Raw genomic sequence first — 19,558 nt, 5'->3', positions numbered from 1 at the left:
TTGCTGCTGGCACTTATACCAGTTCATTTGTCTAACTTATGATTTAAATTCCTGGTCAGTCAACCAGATACGACCATATCTAGTGTTTAATGATGATGTACTCAATGGTCTCTATATTTCTCTCTCCTTTATGCAGACCAAAGATAATTCACATGTCTTACTCTGTCACTAAAAGAGGTTTTACTCTCAGCCATTTGACAAGTTTTTTCATTCTCGTTATCACCATACACATTGACCTCCAACACATGAATTAACAAACATCTACAAATTTTATCTGAATGGGCTTCTTTCAGTTTCCAACTACCAAATCCACTCACAAGGCTTTGGTCAGCCCAAGGCTGTAGTAGAAGACACTTGCCCAAGGTGCTATGCAGTGGGACTGAACCTGGAACCACATGGTTGGTAAGCAAGCTTACTTACTACACAGCCGCTCCTATATATATAGCAAATAAGCAACAAGGATGTCCTGGTATCAGTGCATTACGGCTGTTTCAAGCGGCTCCACTGAATCAATCAATGAAAACATTACATCAATTTGAAATAAAGTGCTCTCCTCAGAGCAGCCAACCATATAGATTTGGCTCAGTTTAAGTACCTAATTCAACTGATTCTCAATTATTTCTTATATATACATACATATATATATATATATATATATATATATATATATATATATATATATGGACATACAGACACACAAATTGCAAATACTTTCTTTCTAATCCTCTGTTCACAACCGTCCCCAATATATTTACATGACCCTTTCAAAAGTGGGTGCTAAATATTCAGAATCTGTCCCCATTGTGCTGTAGGTAAAAATGGTAACTTTCACATATCATTAAACTGAGCATAATAGCAACAAAACATGTCGGTTGATACCTTTAGCCAGCTGGACGTAGGCACCACAGGAAGAGTCACCATTGGTGACGTCATCCGAATGGACACCTGAAGCCAGGAAAAGGCGCTTTATTAGATTTCATCCAACACAACACAAGTCACATGTACAAAACTGAGAAGCATCAAAGGTCTCACTTGGTAGCAGGTCCCTTTTCGTTTTTGGTCTTTGTTGGGGGCTCATAAAGTAGTTCAATAGGGTTCTCTTGTTTACTGTTGCTGTTTGTTGAGTCCATAGGGGTCGTGTTTAGTTTGAAGGTCGATAATAGAGGTCCTTTGTTGTTATTTATTACTGACAGGAGTCCTTTTCTGTTGCATGAGAGTCATGAGTTGACTAAAGTTTAAAAGGGGATTACATGCTGTCAGAAGGGAACATGAAGACCCACAGATACCTTGTTAATAACATCTGGAAGCTTCTTTGTGTAGTTTTGTTCTGTACAACATTCACAAACTTCCTCAGTATGTTCCTGTCTAAATACCCATGTGATCCATGTTTCATGAGGGGGAAAATGCTCCATGTTATATATATATATATATAGGGGCCGTATGGGAGTCAAAGGCTCCATGTTTGGTTATCTGTGGTATCTACATGTTTCATGTTTAATTAACTCTCATGTTCACATACTTCAACTCATCTACAAAACTAATTAATTCCATGTCTCGTTAGCTATGAGATTTACTGTGTTTGCTGTCTATGTATGGAGGCCCACGGGTTCCATAACTGGTTGTCTGAGATTCATAGTCCCCATATAAATATATATTAATTGTGTTTTACTGCCTTCTGCTTTCAACTTGTGTCTTTCTCAATTCATTCATCAACATGTATAACTGCTCATCAGAAAACTGTGTATCTCATTGGCCAGCAATGAACATCCCCACTTCCAACCAGCCCTGTTTGCAAGTTATTAGAATTTTCTTAAAAAAAAAAAAAAAAAACCAAGAAAAGTCAGTGATTTTGTTTTGCTGTTTACCAAAATGGTTTTGGATTTATGAAGCAAGATAATCTTCTGGAGAGACCATGAGAGGAACCCTAAGCTGATGGGAAGTAGTGGCCTTAATCTAAAGACTGCAGTCAGTACAGATCCAGGTATGAAAATAAAGAGTATGAGGACAGGTGAGAGGGAGTTGCTTAAGTTGTCCAAGAACAAGAGTGGCACCGAAGATGTCTATTGATAACGTGGCTTTGAGAAATTCTGGAGAAATAATTTATCAGTGGAATCATGAAAGTCGTTTTTGCTGTTGATCAATGTCTCTGGCAGGCTGAGTTATGCAGTGGGATAGAGTTTGATAAAGCAGACGCTCTTTTGAAAAATAGAAATTTTAAGTTAAGTTGTAATGTATCCAGCACACGATGACTGTCTAATGTGGATTTCTACAAAAGATGTGAATAAATGATCAAAAAAAAAACAGAAGAAAAATACGTGGATGTTATCTTCTTTGAAGATGCCCAGAGAACAAAACCGTTTTCCCAACAGTTGACTTTTGGATATTTGTAAACCATAAAATGTTGTTTGCCCTAGGGAGGGGGAGGGGAGAAGGGTTTGGTAGGGAGAGGGGAAGAGAGAGAGAGAGAGAGAGAGAGAGAGCAATAGATAGCCTTCCATTCGTAAGGAGTAAACAATTACATCACATGTGCAGCCTGTAGCCCATCTTTGGCCAAGATGCTTAGAAAGACTCCCTTCTTCTACTTCAGGTTGCCTAATTGCAATGTTGACGCCAACGGGCTGGGATGACACTTGGTGATTGATAACCACAAAAACTGAATGAAAACTGCTTTATAGATCCAAGAGCAAATTGTCTTGAATGAAAAAGAGAAGAAGAATGAGAGAAAGAGAGAGGAACAAGTTTATGTTGAGCTATAGAAGGAGCATTGTAGAGAAAGAGAGTTTAACGAAAGGTTTTTCAGTCCAAATTGCACAGACTCAAGCTCTTCACTTTAGATGAGAGAGGCTGATCCTTTCTCTGAGAAATTAATTTCATTCTGAAACTATTTCATTTTGGCTGGTCGCTCACACTACACTTAGGACAAGCAACAGGAATTGCTCTTAAAAGACATACACAACTGCAAGTATACACACATATATACACATACATCAATATGTTACATGTATATACATAGGTATAGTTGCTATTTGGGGTATATATATATATATATATATATATACACACACATACATACATATATATATATATATATATATATATATATATATATATATATATATATATATATATATATATATATATATATATACACATATATTTACACACACACACATATGTATGTATATATAGAAGTACCCAAATATGTAATATATATGTATTTAAGTATTTACAACAGTATCAGAATGTGTGTGTGTGTGTGTGTGTGTGTTTGGGTGTTTGTGTATGTATGGTCAACATTTGTTGATCTGAGTAAGTATTCGTACATAAATTACATACACAAACACATACACATCTATATGTATATATATTCTACACACACACACACACACACATATTTATATGTGAATGAAATGAGTTTATAATATCTTGACATGAGGTTATGTAGAAGATATTGCTGCTGTTTGACACAGTAAACACAAATGTCCAACAAACCTGTTAAAACAGTGAACACACATACGTTCAGCAATCCTGTTAAAACAGTGAACGTATGGGTTTTAAAAATCTCATTAAAGCAGCGAACACGCATTCAACACCCCCGGCTAAAACTGAACGCACATGTGTTGGTGAACACTTATGTTCAGCAACGATGTGGACACAATGAACAGAAAAGTCTAGTAACCAAAGCAAGCTAACAGTGAAACTCGTACACTGATTGTCAGAAAAGTTGACTTCTAATTTCAATAGCAGATCCCACACATGAAATATAACAAATGGAGGACACATACACACACACACACTCACACTCATACATACATATATGTACAAACATGCACACATGAAAAAAAAAAATTGCAAAAAAAAAACTCCACTTTTTTTTTTGTCTTTAGTGGCTTTTTGGTGAAGAATTAGCGCTTTGCTGAGCGTTTTCTTCGTCTTCTTGTTTATTATTTTTGTTCCAGTCATAATTCATTGTGTTGGGGACATTAGTCCAGCCAGAACTTAACATGGGGGGCAGAGGAAACTCTCTCAGCCAAATGTAGTTGTTCTCCCAACTGGGGGGCATTTCGTGTAAGAATGTGGGGGGAGCAGGTGAGGGGACTATTATTGGAGTCAACGAGTCTTTGCTGGAGTCGGATTTGATAGAAGCCGAAGAGTTTGAGTCTGTTCGACATGGCCCTTTTGACATATCTGTAGTGGGTTCCTGAATAGATGTAGGATTTGCTTTAATGCTATTGATGTTGTTGTTGTTGGTGGTGGTGGTGGTGTTGTTACTGTTGTATATACTGTTGTTGTTGTTAGAGGGGGGTGGAGTGGGGGTGGTGCTGATGTTGGTGTTGATGCTGTTGCTGTTGTTGTTGTTGTTGTTGTTGTTAGTTCTGATGTTTGTCATTGGGGACTTAATGGAAGGCTGATGTTTCGACAACTCAGAATTGTTTGTTTGAAAGCAGTTGTGTTTTGTAAAGTTGTTCCGGTCTGTAAAATATTTATTACAACCGTCACAGTAGAATACTTGTTTCTTACCTATTTCTGTGTGTGTTTTGGTATGGGCTTTTAGCGCAGAGCTGTGGGAGAACACTTCCCCACACAACTCGCAATGATATGGGATCTCCCCAGTGTGAAGACGCTCGTGGTTACGGTGAAAGAAGCGGTTTGAAAATTCTTTGCCACAAAAGCGGCACAAGAGCAATTCTCCTGTGTGCATACGCATATGATCATTTAGACAGTTCTTCTGAGAATAGGACTTCCCACATATATCACAATGAAATGGTTTCTCACCTGTGTGTTTGCGTAGATGCGTCTTTAGGTTACCTCGCTGAGCAAAAGCTTTATCACAAAAACTGCACTGGAATGGTTTCTCCCCTGTGTGCGTGCGCTCATGATTTCGAAGGAAAAACTGGTTGGCAAAAGACCTCTTACAATAGCTGCAATAAAACAAGTCTCCTGTGTGTACTCTTTTGTGGTCGTTTAGGCAGTTTTTCTGGGCAAAGGCCTTCCCACAAATGTCGCAGATATAATCTTTTTCTCCAGTATGTGTTTTTAAGTGCATTTTTAAGTTACCTGATAGTGTAAAACGTTTTTGGCAGAATTCACATTCGTAAGACTTTTGGTCCGAATGACTGAGTTCATGGCTTTTTAGGAAAAAGCGATTAGAAAACCCTTTATTACAAACAGGGCAATAGAACAGCTGTCCGGTGTGGATCCTCTTGTGATCGTTCAGGGTATTTTTCTGTGTAAAAGCTTTATCACAGATATCACACTGAAAGGGTTTCTCCCCTGTGTGTATTCTTAAATGTGTTTTTAGGTTTGTCCGGTGAGAGAAGGACTTGTCACAAATTTCACAGGTAAATGGTTTCTCACCAGAATGGGATATTTCATGGTTCTTTAAGAAGAACTTGTTGTTAAATGTTTTGTCACAAATTGAGCATGTGTAAACTTCATCTGTATTCTTATGGACTTGCTGATGACTTTTGAGAAAAAATTCATTAGAAAACTCTTTATGACATATGGAGCAGTAATACATGTTCCCAGTGTGGATCCTTTTGTGGTCGTTAAGGCAATTTCTTTGCGCAAATCCTTTTCCGCAAATATTACATACGAATGGTTTCTCCCCTGTGTGTATTCTCAGATGAATTTTCAAATTGCCTCTCTGGGAAAACTGCTTATCGCAAATATCACATTTAAATGGTTTCTCACCTGAATGAATTCTTGAATGGTTTTTCAGAAAGAATTTATTTGAAAAGTTTTTGCCACATATATTGCAGTTAAAAGTCTCGCCAGTATGTATCTGTTCATGGCTTTTTAGGAAAAACTGGTTGGAGAAGCTTTTACTGCACAATTCGCACTTGAATGTTTCACCTGTATGTAGATTCTTATGATCATTCAGACAGTTTCTTTGTGCAAATGCCTTACCACAAATGTCACAGATAAATGGCTTCTCTCCTGTATGAATTCTAAGATGTGTCTTTAAATTCCCGTTTTGCGAGAATTTCTTATCGCAGAATTCACAAGCATATGGCTTTTCCCCACTGTGAATCCTGGAATGATTTTTCAAAAAGAACTTGTTGGAAAAGGTCTTTCCACAGATTGTACATTTGAAAATCTCTCCTGACTTGTGGGTTTGTTCATGACTTTTCAAGAAGAATTGGTTCGAGAATTCTCTTTTGCAAATACCACACACATAAGTATCTCCTGTGTGAAGCCGTCTGTGGTCATTTAGACAATTCAACTGCGCAAAAGATTTGTCACACAGATCACATTGAAATGGTTTCTCACCCGTGTGAGTCCTGAGGTGGGTTTTAAGATTCGTACGTTGGCCGAATGCTTTACCACAGAAATCACATTTAAAAGGCTTTTCTCCTGTATGGCTACGTTCATGGTTCTGAAGAAAGAAGCGGTTTGCAAATGGTTTTTTGCAATAACTGCAATAGAACAAATCTCCAGTATGAAGACGCCGATGATCTTTGAGACTGCTCTTCTGAGCGAAGGATTTTCCGCATTCATCACAGCTAAATGGTTTCTCACCAGAATGTGTGCGAAGATGAAGTTTTAGATTAGTTAGATGACTGAATGTCTTTGAGCAAATACTACAACGGAACGGTTTGTCAACAGCAGATCCAGAAGAATTGATGTTCCCAGTGTTAAAGTGTGGATTCATATGAAGGGGTTTGACAGGGGATGGTGCCTGGAAACAGGAGTCGCTTTTGCCACCTCCAATTTGATTACTAGAAAAATTATTATTATTGTTGTTATTGTTGTTGTTGTGGTTGCTGGTGTTATTGTGGTTGTTGTGACTGTTGTTGTTATTATTATTCATATGACTGTTGTTATTAATAGCATTGTTGTGACTGTTATTGTTGTGATGAAGATGATTGTTGCTGTTGTTGTTATTGTTGCTAATGTTGGTGGGAGAGGTATGATTGGGGTGTGGCGGTGGTGGAGAGGATGTGTCTTCTAAATGAATGCGAGTATGAATCTTCAAAAAGAATTCACAAGAGAAGACCTTCCCGCAATATTTACATGGGAAGTCCCCTTTTTGTGTCTTTGCAGAAGTGTCCATGCGATTATTCGAGACTGGCTCTGGGGAAGAAAAGCTTTTACCTGGTATGTTGAGAACTCGATAGTTTTTCGGTTCCCCTTCATTGTGTATTCGTGAAGAATCAGAACCGGTAGTTCCTTGGTAAACACTTTTCCTAGAGACATCAGGAATACGCAGATTCCTGTCTGTAGTAACATTGCTGCTCTCAGAACTGGCAAATCTGATTGTGTTGGTGCTATTTTTATAGCTGGGGCTGGGGGATGGGGTTACAGAAGGGACAGACACTCGGTTCGGAGTGAGGTTTTGGACATTATTAGAGATCCCAAGACCTTGGTATTGGTCTTTCCAAAGAAGATTGGGGAAGTAGCCCGTTTCATTGACAGGGCTTCGTTCGGGTATTTTCAACTGGTTTATCTGGTAGATAGGCTGCCCGTATATTGTACACTGGGTATTTTCAAGGGTGGGGAAGGTGGGCTGACCTGGATACATGGTTAGTGTTGGATTGATTGGAAGGAGAAACTTGGTGTAAATATATCAATACAACTGCACTGTTGCTGGGGGAGCTTACAAGTTGCAACAGCAGCAGCAGCTACTGCACTGCCGCTGCTGTGCTTATTTCTTGTTCTAACTTCACAATTAGTTGGATCTGTTAAAGTCATTATAGATAAGAAATATTACAATTGCTGTTGTTGTAAATGGCCAAGTTGTTGTTGTAGTTGCTGTTGGTGTAAATGGTTTATTTGTCATTTAGATATTTTTCTGTTTGATTGCAATTGCTGTTGTTGTAACTTTACAGCTTGTTCACTGTTGTTCTGCTGTTCACTGTTGTTCTACTGTTTACTGTTGTACAGTTTGTTAACTGTTGGGGTTCCTTTTAACAACTTGCTACCTACTTGTTGTGGTTGCAGTGCACATTGTAAAGTGTTAACTGTCGGTCACTGTTTATACCAGTTTCTCTGCCTTCTGTAACCCTACACAACCAATTTACAGAAGCCACTAGCAAACAATATTTGGTAGGGCCTGCGGTTATTTTTCAAAATCACGTATCATTTATTATCGTCTGTCTCTCACCATCAAATGATACTTTATACTTCAGTCATTACTGTTCTTCTTAATATCAATATTATTATTATTATCTACCACTGCTGTTTATTACTTCTGCCACTGTTATATGTTCATTCTCTCACAGCCTGTATTGTCACTTTTTATTACGATTCTGCCACTGTTGATAATGTCCCTGATCATGTTGGTTCTGCCACTGTTTATGTTGATTCTGCTGCTAATCATATTCATTGAGTCTGCCACTCTTTATAATGATATTTTTATCTTCACTGTGCCACTGTTCACATTACCAGTTTAATACTGAATTAAAATAATCAATTATGTCGAAGGTCCAATCACCAGGTTACACTGATTAATTAATTAACTTTGGTCAGTGCCTATGTTGACCAAGGGTTTGTTTTTTTTTTCTCTCACCAGTCAGTATTCCAATGGCTGAAGTACATTGGTCACAACCCTGTTGACCAATATACTTCAGTCAGAGCTAAGTTGTCAATACTATCCAGTCACAGTACGGTTGACCAATGACCGGTTGGCCACCAGAGCTATTTAACAGCAGGAACACAAATTTAGTAATCCAATATGACAATGTTTAGGGAGAAGATTGTTGCAGGTTGTTGTAAAGTAGTAGCTGTTATACAGTCTGTTTATGGTGGCACACACACACACACACACACACTACATTAGACTATCAGATACATCAGTGTGTTGCTATTAACAATGTAACAAAACCAGCTTCACATCAAGTCGAGGGTTAAAGTCTCCACAGTAAAACTGTTACCCTAGAAGAAGAAGAAGAAGAAAAAGAAACAGAAGAAATGTGTGAAAATATGAAATCTGGTCCACATGGGACATAACAATGTTTGCAGGATTTAAATACAAAGACAGCAGGGTAAAATGTAATAAAAATAAAAGAAGAGGGCAAGATATAATGAAAGTTATAATAGGGGTGGCATAATGGGTAGCAGGATGGTGTTGGTGGGAACAAGTTAGTATAAAGTCATGTGCTGACTGTACCACCTTGTTGTTGATAATATTGATGATACAATTCTCCATGTGGCTACATGAGCAGAGGCCAGTGTAAAGCAACATATCATGCAGTGAAGGATACTAATAAAAAAACTATATAACACTGACCAAAGTCACTGTTGGTCACTTAACCTTTTAACATCTTTGGCCCAAGCATATTTGGTTGATAGTCCTAATAGAAACAGCAGCTAAATTCCCCTCAAATCACAACTTTACAGCATGAAGTCCTTAAAAAACACTGGATGATGGTCATGGCAGGAATGCCTTTGATTGTAAGCCCTCTTGATTATTGCTTACCTGGGGCTAAACAACAACTGTGGTGTGTGTGTGTGTTTGCTTGCATGCGTGTGAATGCATGTGAGCGCATGTGTGTTTGCATGCGTGCGTGTGCAGTGTCAGTTCCACATCTGACTGTGGTCGATGATGTGATCCCAGGTAGACATCTGCCAGTCACCTGAAACTTCAATATCAACAGGTGTTTGTTTCCACAGTAAATAACCTGTTCTGTGTGAGTTCAAATGGAAACACATAAATAATATCAACACCAGCATTTAAAAGCAAAAGTTTCACACACACACATTCCCTCTCTTCATTACTAAATGTGAGTAACTGAGAAGCTCTTTTACAAGAACCCACTCTGCCTCCACATCTTACACCCCCACCCCAGCCCCTGACTGGGGGGTGGGGGTTGAAAAAAAAATGGGGGAATGGTTACAGGTGGAACCTCTTTCTATCATAGATCTATTTGATCAAAAACCAACCAGAAACTAAACAATAACAACAGCAACAACGACATGACAAAGTACAAACCTTTCTTTTCTTCAACGTTTCTTTTTGTTTTTCTTCTTCCTCTTTCTTGCATCCCACATTCTTCTTCTTGAGTGCAACTTCTGGTCATACTTGGGCTTTGAACCCCCAAACATGCCACAACATTAGTGATACATTCTCACAAATATTTTCACAGCTGCTGGTCTGCGACGTAAAACCCTGAAACCCCTGGTACATTCTCCAAAGAAGGGACACACAGTTTTTTGCTTTATGTGGAGATGTCTTGTCTCTGCAAAATGCTCCGCTTTCAACCTGGAAAACGACAGGAAAAACAATAACAATAACATTTTAATGTAAGGTCTGAGATCCAAGGAAATTTATGGGGTCTGTATTGATGAAAGTTAATTCAGAAAACCCCACTGTTAGCCCCTTTAATCTATTTCCTTTAAGATAAGAGACAAGTGTCTGAAACTACATTTTTTATCCCTCACATATAAAACTCCATGCAATTTGTTAATGACAACAACAACAATAATCTTCGTCTTCTATGCTGGCATGGGTTCTACAATTTGACAGGATCCCAACGAGCTAGAAGACTAAACAGAGCTCCAATGTTTGCTTTGACATGACTGGATGTCCTTCCCCAACCATTTTACAGAGTGTATTGAATGGTTTGTTGTCTTTTCACGACACCAGCACTAGTGGGGGTTGTCATCTAATTCATAAGACAAAGAAAGCCCTTCCTGCCTTGATTGAGTAGTAGGTGGATTTGTGCCAGGTGCTGGAAGGTTTCGGGTTCAGTCCCACTGCGTGGGACCTTGAGCAAGTGTCTTCTACTATAGCCTCAGGCTGACCAAAGCCTTGTGAGTGGATTTGGTAAACAAAAACTTAAAGAAGCCTGTCATATACATACACACACACACATATATATATATATATATATATATATATGTATGTATTTGGTGTCTGTGTTTGTCCGAAGCTGGTGTGTTTAGCAGTTCGGCAAAAGACAATGATAGAATAAGTACTAGGCTTACAAAGAACAAGTCCTGGGGTCGATTTGTTCGACTAAAGGCGGTGCTCCAGCATGGCTGCAGTCAAATGACTAAAAGAATAAAAGAACATATACATATATAGAGAGGGGGGGGGGCAGGACAATGTATGTACCTAGAATGCTGTTGTTATTAAATTCCATATTTAAAGATCATATCATTGAAAAGTTAAGTATGTGATTTCAAATATCAGGGAAGATTGAAAAACAATTCATTCTTTCAACATCACATTTAAATTTCATTGTATTTCTGAATATGATTTTTATGTTTTTTGAAAGCTGGAATTATTAATTGCAATAATATTTGAAATAATATAAACTTTAACAGATGAATACTTTAGAAACAAAACAAAACAAAAAAAAAATTAAGCATAATAGTGTTTACTTTTCATTTTATTTGAAATAATGAAAGCATTATATTCTGTCTTTCATGCTATTTGAAACCTTATAGCAACTTTTAAAAGGGAGAATTTTAAATGAGGAATTTTTACGAATGTGTTGAATGCTTTTGACACCAACCCTGGTTTTGTGATATGAACCTGCTTCAAAAAAAATCTCAATTAAAACCTTCCATCAAAATCTCTTGTTAATTGAAAGTTATTTTACTAAATGCATTATTTTCATAATTAATTGCAGTCAGTGTATTTCAATAGAGATATGGCAACAAAAAGGATTAAATTTTAGACGGCTCCAGCACAATGGGCCAATTTCATAGCAGTAGCTTAAAACTTAGTATGCTTGATACAGAGAAGACATCTCATGGAAGATGATGCAAAGGTTGTACTCTTGCACTCTCCAAGATCAGAAGCTTCTTTGCTATCGTTTTCTCTGCCTGCTCACCATCCAATCCCCAGTAGAGCATTCTCTTGAAGCACAAGATTTTAAAAAAACCTGGCATTTACCCCTGTTCTGTGCAGTCAAGCACTGATCCTTATTGAAATTATTACTGTAAAGTCTTGAGTGATGAGCTGCAAGAATTGTTAGCATGCTGGACAAAATGCTTAATGGTTTTTCATCTGTGTTCATGTTCTGAGTTCAAATTCAGCTGAGGTTGACTTATCCTTCCAGGGTCGATGGAATGAGTATCAGTTGTGTAGTGGGGTAGATGTAATTGACTTCTCCCCAACCACCAAAATTTCAGGTTTTGTGCCTATGGTAGAAAGGAAATTGCTGTATGGTGTTATGGCTGATAAAGATCTTGTACAGTGGGGACAGCCAGCTGCAACCCTCAGCTGAGGCAGGCAACCAGCTGACATCCAAAAATAGGTCTACTGAAAGAACCACTTTAGGTTCCTGATGAAAGACAAAGTTTTTACAAGGATCGAGCAATTGATGACATCAAACTCGTGGGGAATAGTTTTTCTGGATGCTTCTGGTGAAACAGATGAAAACCATTTTTGATCAAATAAATTTCAGCAAAGAGTTTGTTAAATGAACCAGATTAATATTGCACCTGTAATTACTGTAATTTTGTAGCAAGATGCAAGACTATTGCTGTTTTGAAGCTGCCACTCAACTTGCACATAATGGCAATCCTGTGCGTATTGTTGAGGAAAGGATCTGGATCTGGTTAAGAGGTTCTGAAGGTGGTCAAGATGAAAGTATGAGGTGAGTGTCCAGCATCTCAGAAACATTGAGAGGCCCTCACTTGCACCTTACTAAGTCACAGAGGTAAAACTAATATCATGGAGGATCCAGTCTTTGGAATTTAAAAGCTGCTGATGTCACCTTTGCCTTTTATTTTTCCAGGGCTGATAACACCCAAACCCACATCTTCTGTAGACATGTCAAGGTTGCTTTGAGACACAAGTAGAACCATTATACCAAAGAAGCCATTGAGATTTTCTTCATCCATTTTAGAAGGTTTGTTCTTGGTCATGAGAATTGGAAGATGCTAACAGCATAGGAATTAAGAAACTTCAAGAGATATGAAGTAAATCATTTTTAACGGTGGAACTTGAAACAGATAAAGCTACATTTAATAGTATAATGAATATTGGAGTAGTGATGAAGCTGCTCATCACCAAGAGAACTGTTCTGCTCCAGGTCTTTTCTTTTTCTCTCATACTTTTTGTTTTATCCCTGCAAGCTGCATAAAAATGTACCCAGCAAACACAGTAAAATGGTTGGTGCTAGGAAGGGCATCCAGCTGCACAGATTATGCCAAAGCAGACACTGGAGCATGATGCAGTCCTTGAAGGAATATCGGATTTTGAAGATGTAGAATTTTTCATTCTTCTTTACAATGTCTTGATTATATACTCTGTAAGCTGTTTAGAATCCAATGAAGCAAAACTCAGGATTTATCTATTGTGTAAAGTACCTTTTGTTTATCTTAAACAATTCTGTACGTTCTCAAAAATTGAGATGTCTGAGTGAGATGTGATCCTCCAATCTGTCTTGGAAAGTAAGATTGGAAGTCCAATTAAAATCTGCCATGAATCCTGTCGAATCATCCATCCCATGACAGCATGGCATACAGGCACGAAATGTTGAGGAATGATGACGACGGTGATGATGTATGTAAAGCGATTGGGAGCTGAGTATAAACAATGAAGGGATCAAAGGACCTTGTAGTGTTGGGGACACAGAGCTTGCACCCTGATAAAATATACCCAGCGCACTTTGTAAAGTGTTTGATATTAACCCATTCGCATTGAAGCAGACCATATATGGTCCCAAATGTTCTCCCTGTTTTATGTTTAAGTATTTTGTGTACTGTAGAAGTATAACCAGTTTATTGCACAGAAACAGCAAAATCTTATGTGGACCCCACCCCAAGGGTCATAAAGGCTCTGGTTGAGAACCAGTGATGTAGGTGATGATGATGTGGGATGATGAGATGATGATGATGATGACAGTGGTGGTACTGGTGATGACAATGCTGCTGCTGTTGCTGCTGTTGCTGCTGCTGTTGCTGCTTGTACTTGTAACAGATTTCATTGTTTTGGACAGCACAGGGAAAGCTAGTTTCCCTCAAGTACTTACTTAGTTTATCTTATATCCTTGTCTGTTGGATATCCACAATAACGAAGCAGGGGGGAAAGAAAGTACTTACACGTTGCACTCCTGTTACTATTTACATGAGACTCACCCCTCTCAATCACAGCTCACAGTGAACTGCTTGCCAACCCGAACTGCCAATTGCTCAAAGTTCTTTAATGAGTTAGTCCACCTTTAGTTCCTTGAGGTGGTGGTCGGAATCCTTCCACAGGGTTTGAATAAACGGAACTTTGTTATGTTTTCATTGCTCCCTCCACCTGCACTATTGAACTGGAGTTATCCCTGGGGCCTCCTTCCTAACAGCCTTTTCAATGGCACTGGTATCATCTGTTGTCTGTTTTGTCTCATCTGAAAAAAGGTCGTTTAGCTCTCACTCCATCTGTTAATTGGTATGTAAGGTTGTGATGAGGGTGATTTGGTTGCTATTTCTAGCAAGTCAAGTGACTATATAGGGCCTTTCTTTCTTCATTATTGCTGTTTAGTCCAAGGTCATCCCTGATTAGGCCAAACATGACCATCTCCTCTTTTTGTAACTATGTTGGAATACATTATCCAACGCGTGCTTTATAAATATATATTGTGATTTCACTGATTTGGCAGCTATTTCTAGCAGATGGAGTGACCACATAGATGCTCCGTCAGTGGATTATTTCCTTAAAAGTCTGACACATTACCATGGCAAACTGGCAGAGTCGTTGGATCACTGGACAAAATGACTGACGTCCTTTCAGATCCGTTACCACAACCACCACCATCTCACATTGATTTTCCATGCTGGCATGGGTTGGACAGTTTGACAAAAGCTGACAAGCCATAGCATTGCACCAAGGTCTGCTGTCTGCTTTGGCATGGTTTCTATGGCCAAATACTCTTCCTAACACCAACCACTTTACGGAGTGGAGTGCGTGCTTTTTATGTGGCACCAGATCCATAAAAAAGAGAAGACTAATCTATGGTTGTGGATTGGCACAGAACTATAAGAAAATCCAACCAGACACCTTGTGGTATTTGTTCTGAGTTCAAATCCTGTTATGGCCTATAAAAATGATAAACTTAATCCATCACTTAGTTTAACTACCAGCTGGCACTTAGTGGTGTATGGGATGTTTTGGCACAGCCGTTTTGGCGCTGCCCACTTGGCACCACTGATTTGATGCTGAGTATCAGACATTTTAATGTTTCTCACATTATCTCTCAACACCTTGCTCTCTCTGACCATATTTCTCATGAGGAGAAAATGTTTGTCATTCGTGTTCAATTAATAAATTGGAATGTCTCTCTTTCTCCCCCTCTCTAATATATATTTATTCTTAAATGGGAATATTACTGACAGTGACTTCGAAGTTTCAGCCAGTTAAGCCATTGTTGGAATGATAAATTTTTACTCTACAAAAATATAGAGTAACCCATCAGATCAATGTAAAATGGTTTTTACAAATAAACAAAAAAAAAAAACATTAATATATATGCATGTGTGCATGTATTTCTGTGTGTGTGCGCATGCGTGTGTCACCAATGTCGTAAAGTACTTTGACGAAAACACTTCAGTGTCCAGTTGGTTGTGCCAAACTTCCATAACCCCCGAATTCTCACCCAATTGCTTCACTCTGCACTTAGTGTGCCTTTCGTGGATCCTAGTCTGTTGAAAGCCTTAAGGGCCCTCAATGTCCGGTTTAGGGATAACTTTTTCCCTCTCATCAGTCTTGGAGGCTCTGTACAGGGGCATGAGTTATGCCTTCCCCACTGACTAAAAAATGTAAAAATGGGAAAAAAACCTGAGACCTACATTAAGGGTACACATGTCTGTGGAGTGCTCAGCCGCTTGCATATTAATTTCACAAGTCAGCTGTTTCACTGATTGGATCAGTGATTGTTGCAACCAACAGAATGCCAGTTCAAATACAATAAACCAAGCAGTGAGGTGTACAACATATTATGTTGGCAGTCCTCCAGCGGGGTCATGGCTGTAATCATCATCATCATCATCATCATTTAACATCTGCTTTCCATGCTGGCATGGGTTGGATGGTTTGACTGCAAACTGGTAAGCCGGGGAACTGCACCAGGTTCCAATCTTATCTGGCATGGTTTCTGCAGCTGGATGCCCTTCCTAATGCCAACCATTCCAAGAGTGTGGTGGGTGCTTTTTACATGCCACCAGCACGGGTGCCATTGACGTCACACCGGCATTGACCACGACCACGATCTCACTTGGCATGATGGGTATTCTCAAGCATGGTGTATTGCCAAAAGTCGCGGTCATCAGTCACTGCCCCTGTGAGACCCAACGCTCGATGGTCAATACAAATTCAAGAACAAAAGAAAACAACCAACAAAGATTTGTACGATTCCTACAAAGGCAAACATCTCCAGATCGAGAAGTAGTTTGGTGTTGTCTATAAATCAGATGTTTGGATATTAAGGCAGAGAAGATGGAAGAGTAGGTTTGCATTCAGTCTGATCCACATTTAGTTAAGATTATAAACAGCAGGTGGGGCTGTGTGGTAAGAAGTTTGCTTCTCAACCACATGGTTCTAGGTTCGGTCCCACTGTGTGGCACCTTGGGCAAGTGTCCTCTGCTACTATACCCTCTGGTTGACCAAAGCCTTGTGAAAGGATTCAGTAGATAGAAACTGAAAGAAGCCCTTCGTATGTGTGTGTGTGTGTCTGTTTCCCACACTGCTTGACAATCAATGTTGATGTGTTTACATCCCTGTAACTTAGCAGTTTGGCAAAAGAGACTGATAGAATAACTACCAGACTTTAAATAAAAAAAGATACAGTAATGGGGTAGATTCATTCAATGAAAATTCCTCGGGGTGGTGCCCCAGCATGGCCACAGGGTAATGACTGAAACAAGTAAAAGATAGAAGATAAAAGTAAGCAAGAACTCCTCCTATTCCTCCACCACCACCATCACCAGCAGCTCCTCCTCCTCCTCCTCCTTGAGATTATTACATGCAATGGGAATTTGAGTGAAATATCTGATTAAGAGTTAAGATTAAACGGTGTGAAATATTGAAGGTGGAGCAAGATGTCAGGAAAGAGAAAGAGATCAATAAACATCACGAAACCAACAAGATACTTGGGAAAATGCCATGTTATAAAAGTAGAGTGAAGAGCATCACTCAAGCTCACAGTCAATATATCAGTTGGAAGTAAAACAATACGTAGACCTTAGACAGGATCTATTTATCATAAGGCAGAGGAATGGTTGTTCAAGGTTCAATTCAACTAAACAGTACCTTAGAGCAAGTCACTTCTACCACAGTCTTGGAGTGGCCCATGTCTTGTGAATGGAGTTTGGTAGGTGGAGACTGTGTCGAAGCCCATTATATATACATGCGTGTGTGTCTGAGTGTGGTTAAGAAGTTCACATTCCAACCATATGTATTCCTAAGGTATTTTATCGATGTTATTATTATTATTATTATTTAGGTCACTGCTTGGAATCGAACTTGGAATCTTGGGGTTAGTAGCCCTAGCCCGCACTCTCAACCACTATGCCATATACCAGGTTCGAAATTTCCCCAAGATACCTGACGAAGGCTGGAGGGTATATCAGCTGAAACATTGTATTAACAACAAACAAGATGCGGACAAATATCTGTCAAATGTAAATAATGTAAATGATGTATATATTTATTGGAGCTGGTGGGGAAGGATGTAAATATTGGTATTAAAAATTTAAGAACTGGTAACCATTTGAACAAAGTCCTTTGTTATATTTGTTCTGTAACGAGTTATGCACGTTTCCTCATTGCTCTTGCAGTTGGAAATTCCATGAATCAACCATTAGCTCAGACTGGAAATGCACTCAGTGACATACACATGTAGCTGGATGTTTCTTCACCAGGTTTGTATAGTTGCCAAAAAAAAAACCCTTTTTAAAAACCAATGAAATCAAGCCCAGGACTTCCTTTGTACTTCGCTTCTTAAACCTGAGAAAGATGAAATGTTCTGTTGACTTTAGTGGGATTTGAACCGAGAACCTAAGAAATACAGCAAGGTATTTTTAATAATGATTCTGCCTGCCAATTGCCCTTAATAATTCTTACTTATTTTGGCACAAGGTTAGCAATATTAAGGGTAGGGGGTAAGTTGATTACACTGACCCCAGTGCACAACTGGTACTTAGTTTATCAACCCTGAAAGGATGAATAGCAAAGTAAACCCCAGCAGGATTTGAACTCAGTACTGCTCTTACCAATTGGTACTGACCAGAAAGTTTTTAAGGGAAGAGGGTTTGTCAGTTCTTCTTTGGCTTCAGTTAAGGTGGTTAGTTGGCCAAATCTTTAGCCCACTGGGCAAAATGCTTAGTGGTATTTCGTCCGTTTTTACACTCTGCCTTTCATCCATTTGGGATCGATAAAATAAGGACCAGCTGATCACTGGGGTCGATGTAATTGACTTGCCCCTCCCCTCAAATTTTTGGCCCTGTGCCAAAGTTTGAAACCAATGTCTTCAACTTCAGTGCTTAACTGGTACTTTATTTTATTGATCTTGTAAGGACAGAAGGCAAGGCTGATCCCATAATTCCATAAGGAAAAGACAAATGGTGTTGAGTGACCCTTGCAAGCTGGTTATGGCAGGACGACCTCTAGAAAGATGGATGAAGTGATAAGAATAAAGAGCTGGGTGTGGGGGACAGAAAGTTCAGCTGTTCTGCAGGTCTGACTCTCATTAAATCAATGATAATGAATAGAATGATGACGAAGAGGAGGAAAATGAAGGGAAGGGAATGTTCAAAAGGAAGTGGTATGTCTGACATGCAGTTGGCTGGTGCATTGCAACTGCTCAGAGTGCATTGGTAGCATACAGTGAAGAGCAATCAAAGAGCTAGAGTTTACAGCAACAGGCCAGACTCACACGCAAAAAAAAAAAGAAAATGTAAGATAAGTTGTGCCAAGTCCGTAACTTAATACTGGTGATGGAAGCGAGGAGATTAGAGTGGCTAAGGGCCGTAATGTAGAAGTTGGAAGACTTGTAGCTATGCAACAGCAAATCCGTTTCTCTGCTCTTCCACTCCTCTCTTTGACTAACTGGTTCGGTGGTATGAAATAGGGCAATGTTGTTCTGTCGAGGGCTTGTTGCATTTGGAGATAAATGATGAGGGGTCTGGGGAGGGGGGGGGGGGTGCAATATGAAGATAGAGGTAACATCAGTTGAGGTGAATAGAAAAAATAAGGGTACTGTTGAAGTAATTAAGAGTGAAGGGGTATATGAGATGGGTGTAAAGATGAGGGGGAGGGGGAGAAGAGTCTGGCTAAGTTGGATAGAGAGATTAGGAGTTTAGTTAAGGTGGGTAGAGAGAGACAAAGAGAGGGGAGGAGTCGAGATAAGGTGGGTGGTAAGATGAAGAGTCTGGCTAAGTTGGGTCGAGAGATTAGGAGTCTATTGTGGGCAGAAAGTTGAGGAGTCTGTCTGGTTATGGTGAGTAGAGGAGTAGAGAGATGAAGAGTCTAGCTAAGGTGGGTAGAAAGATGAATTGGCAGAGACATTTGGTCATCTTACTTTGTGCGTTCACATCTCCTAAGCTCAACTTTGGCTCTCATCCTTCCAGGGTTGATAAATAAAGTGGAGTAGTGGACGAAGAGATGCCTTATAAAATA

General features: G+C 39.2%; 1 protein-coding gene across 4 annotated transcripts in view; it reads right to left on the bottom strand.

The window, feature by feature from the left end:
* Window positions 1-868: 868 nt before the first annotated feature.
* Window positions 869-19,558, bottom strand: part of LOC106870070 (uncharacterized) — a 26,351-nt gene continuing 7,661 nt past the window's right edge. For 2 of the 4 annotated variants that reach the window (XM_052972946.2, XM_014916038.3), the window contains exons 2-3: window positions 9,935-10,204; window positions 869-8,877 (exon numbers count right to left, since the gene is read on the bottom strand). In XM_052972946.2, coding sequence (XP_052828906.1) covers window positions 3,884-7,525 — 3,642 coding nt within the window. In that variant the 5' untranslated portion in view covers window positions 7,526-8,877; window positions 9,935-10,204 and the 3' untranslated portion in view covers window positions 869-3,883. The remainder of the gene's footprint in view (window positions 8,878-9,934; window positions 10,205-19,558) is intronic. The other 2 variants (XM_089363168.1, XM_052972948.2) reach the window with 1 other exon arrangement.

Source organism: Octopus bimaculoides, chromosome 14, assembly GCF_046866305.1.
Source record: "Octopus bimaculoides isolate indiv1 chromosome 14, ASM4686630v1, whole genome shotgun sequence".
In the NCBI taxonomy this organism is placed as follows: Eukaryota; Metazoa; Mollusca; class Cephalopoda; order Octopoda; family Octopodidae; genus Octopus; species Octopus bimaculoides.
Note: the sequence above shows the minus strand (reverse complement) of the source record. Positions and strands in the feature narration are given on the sequence as shown.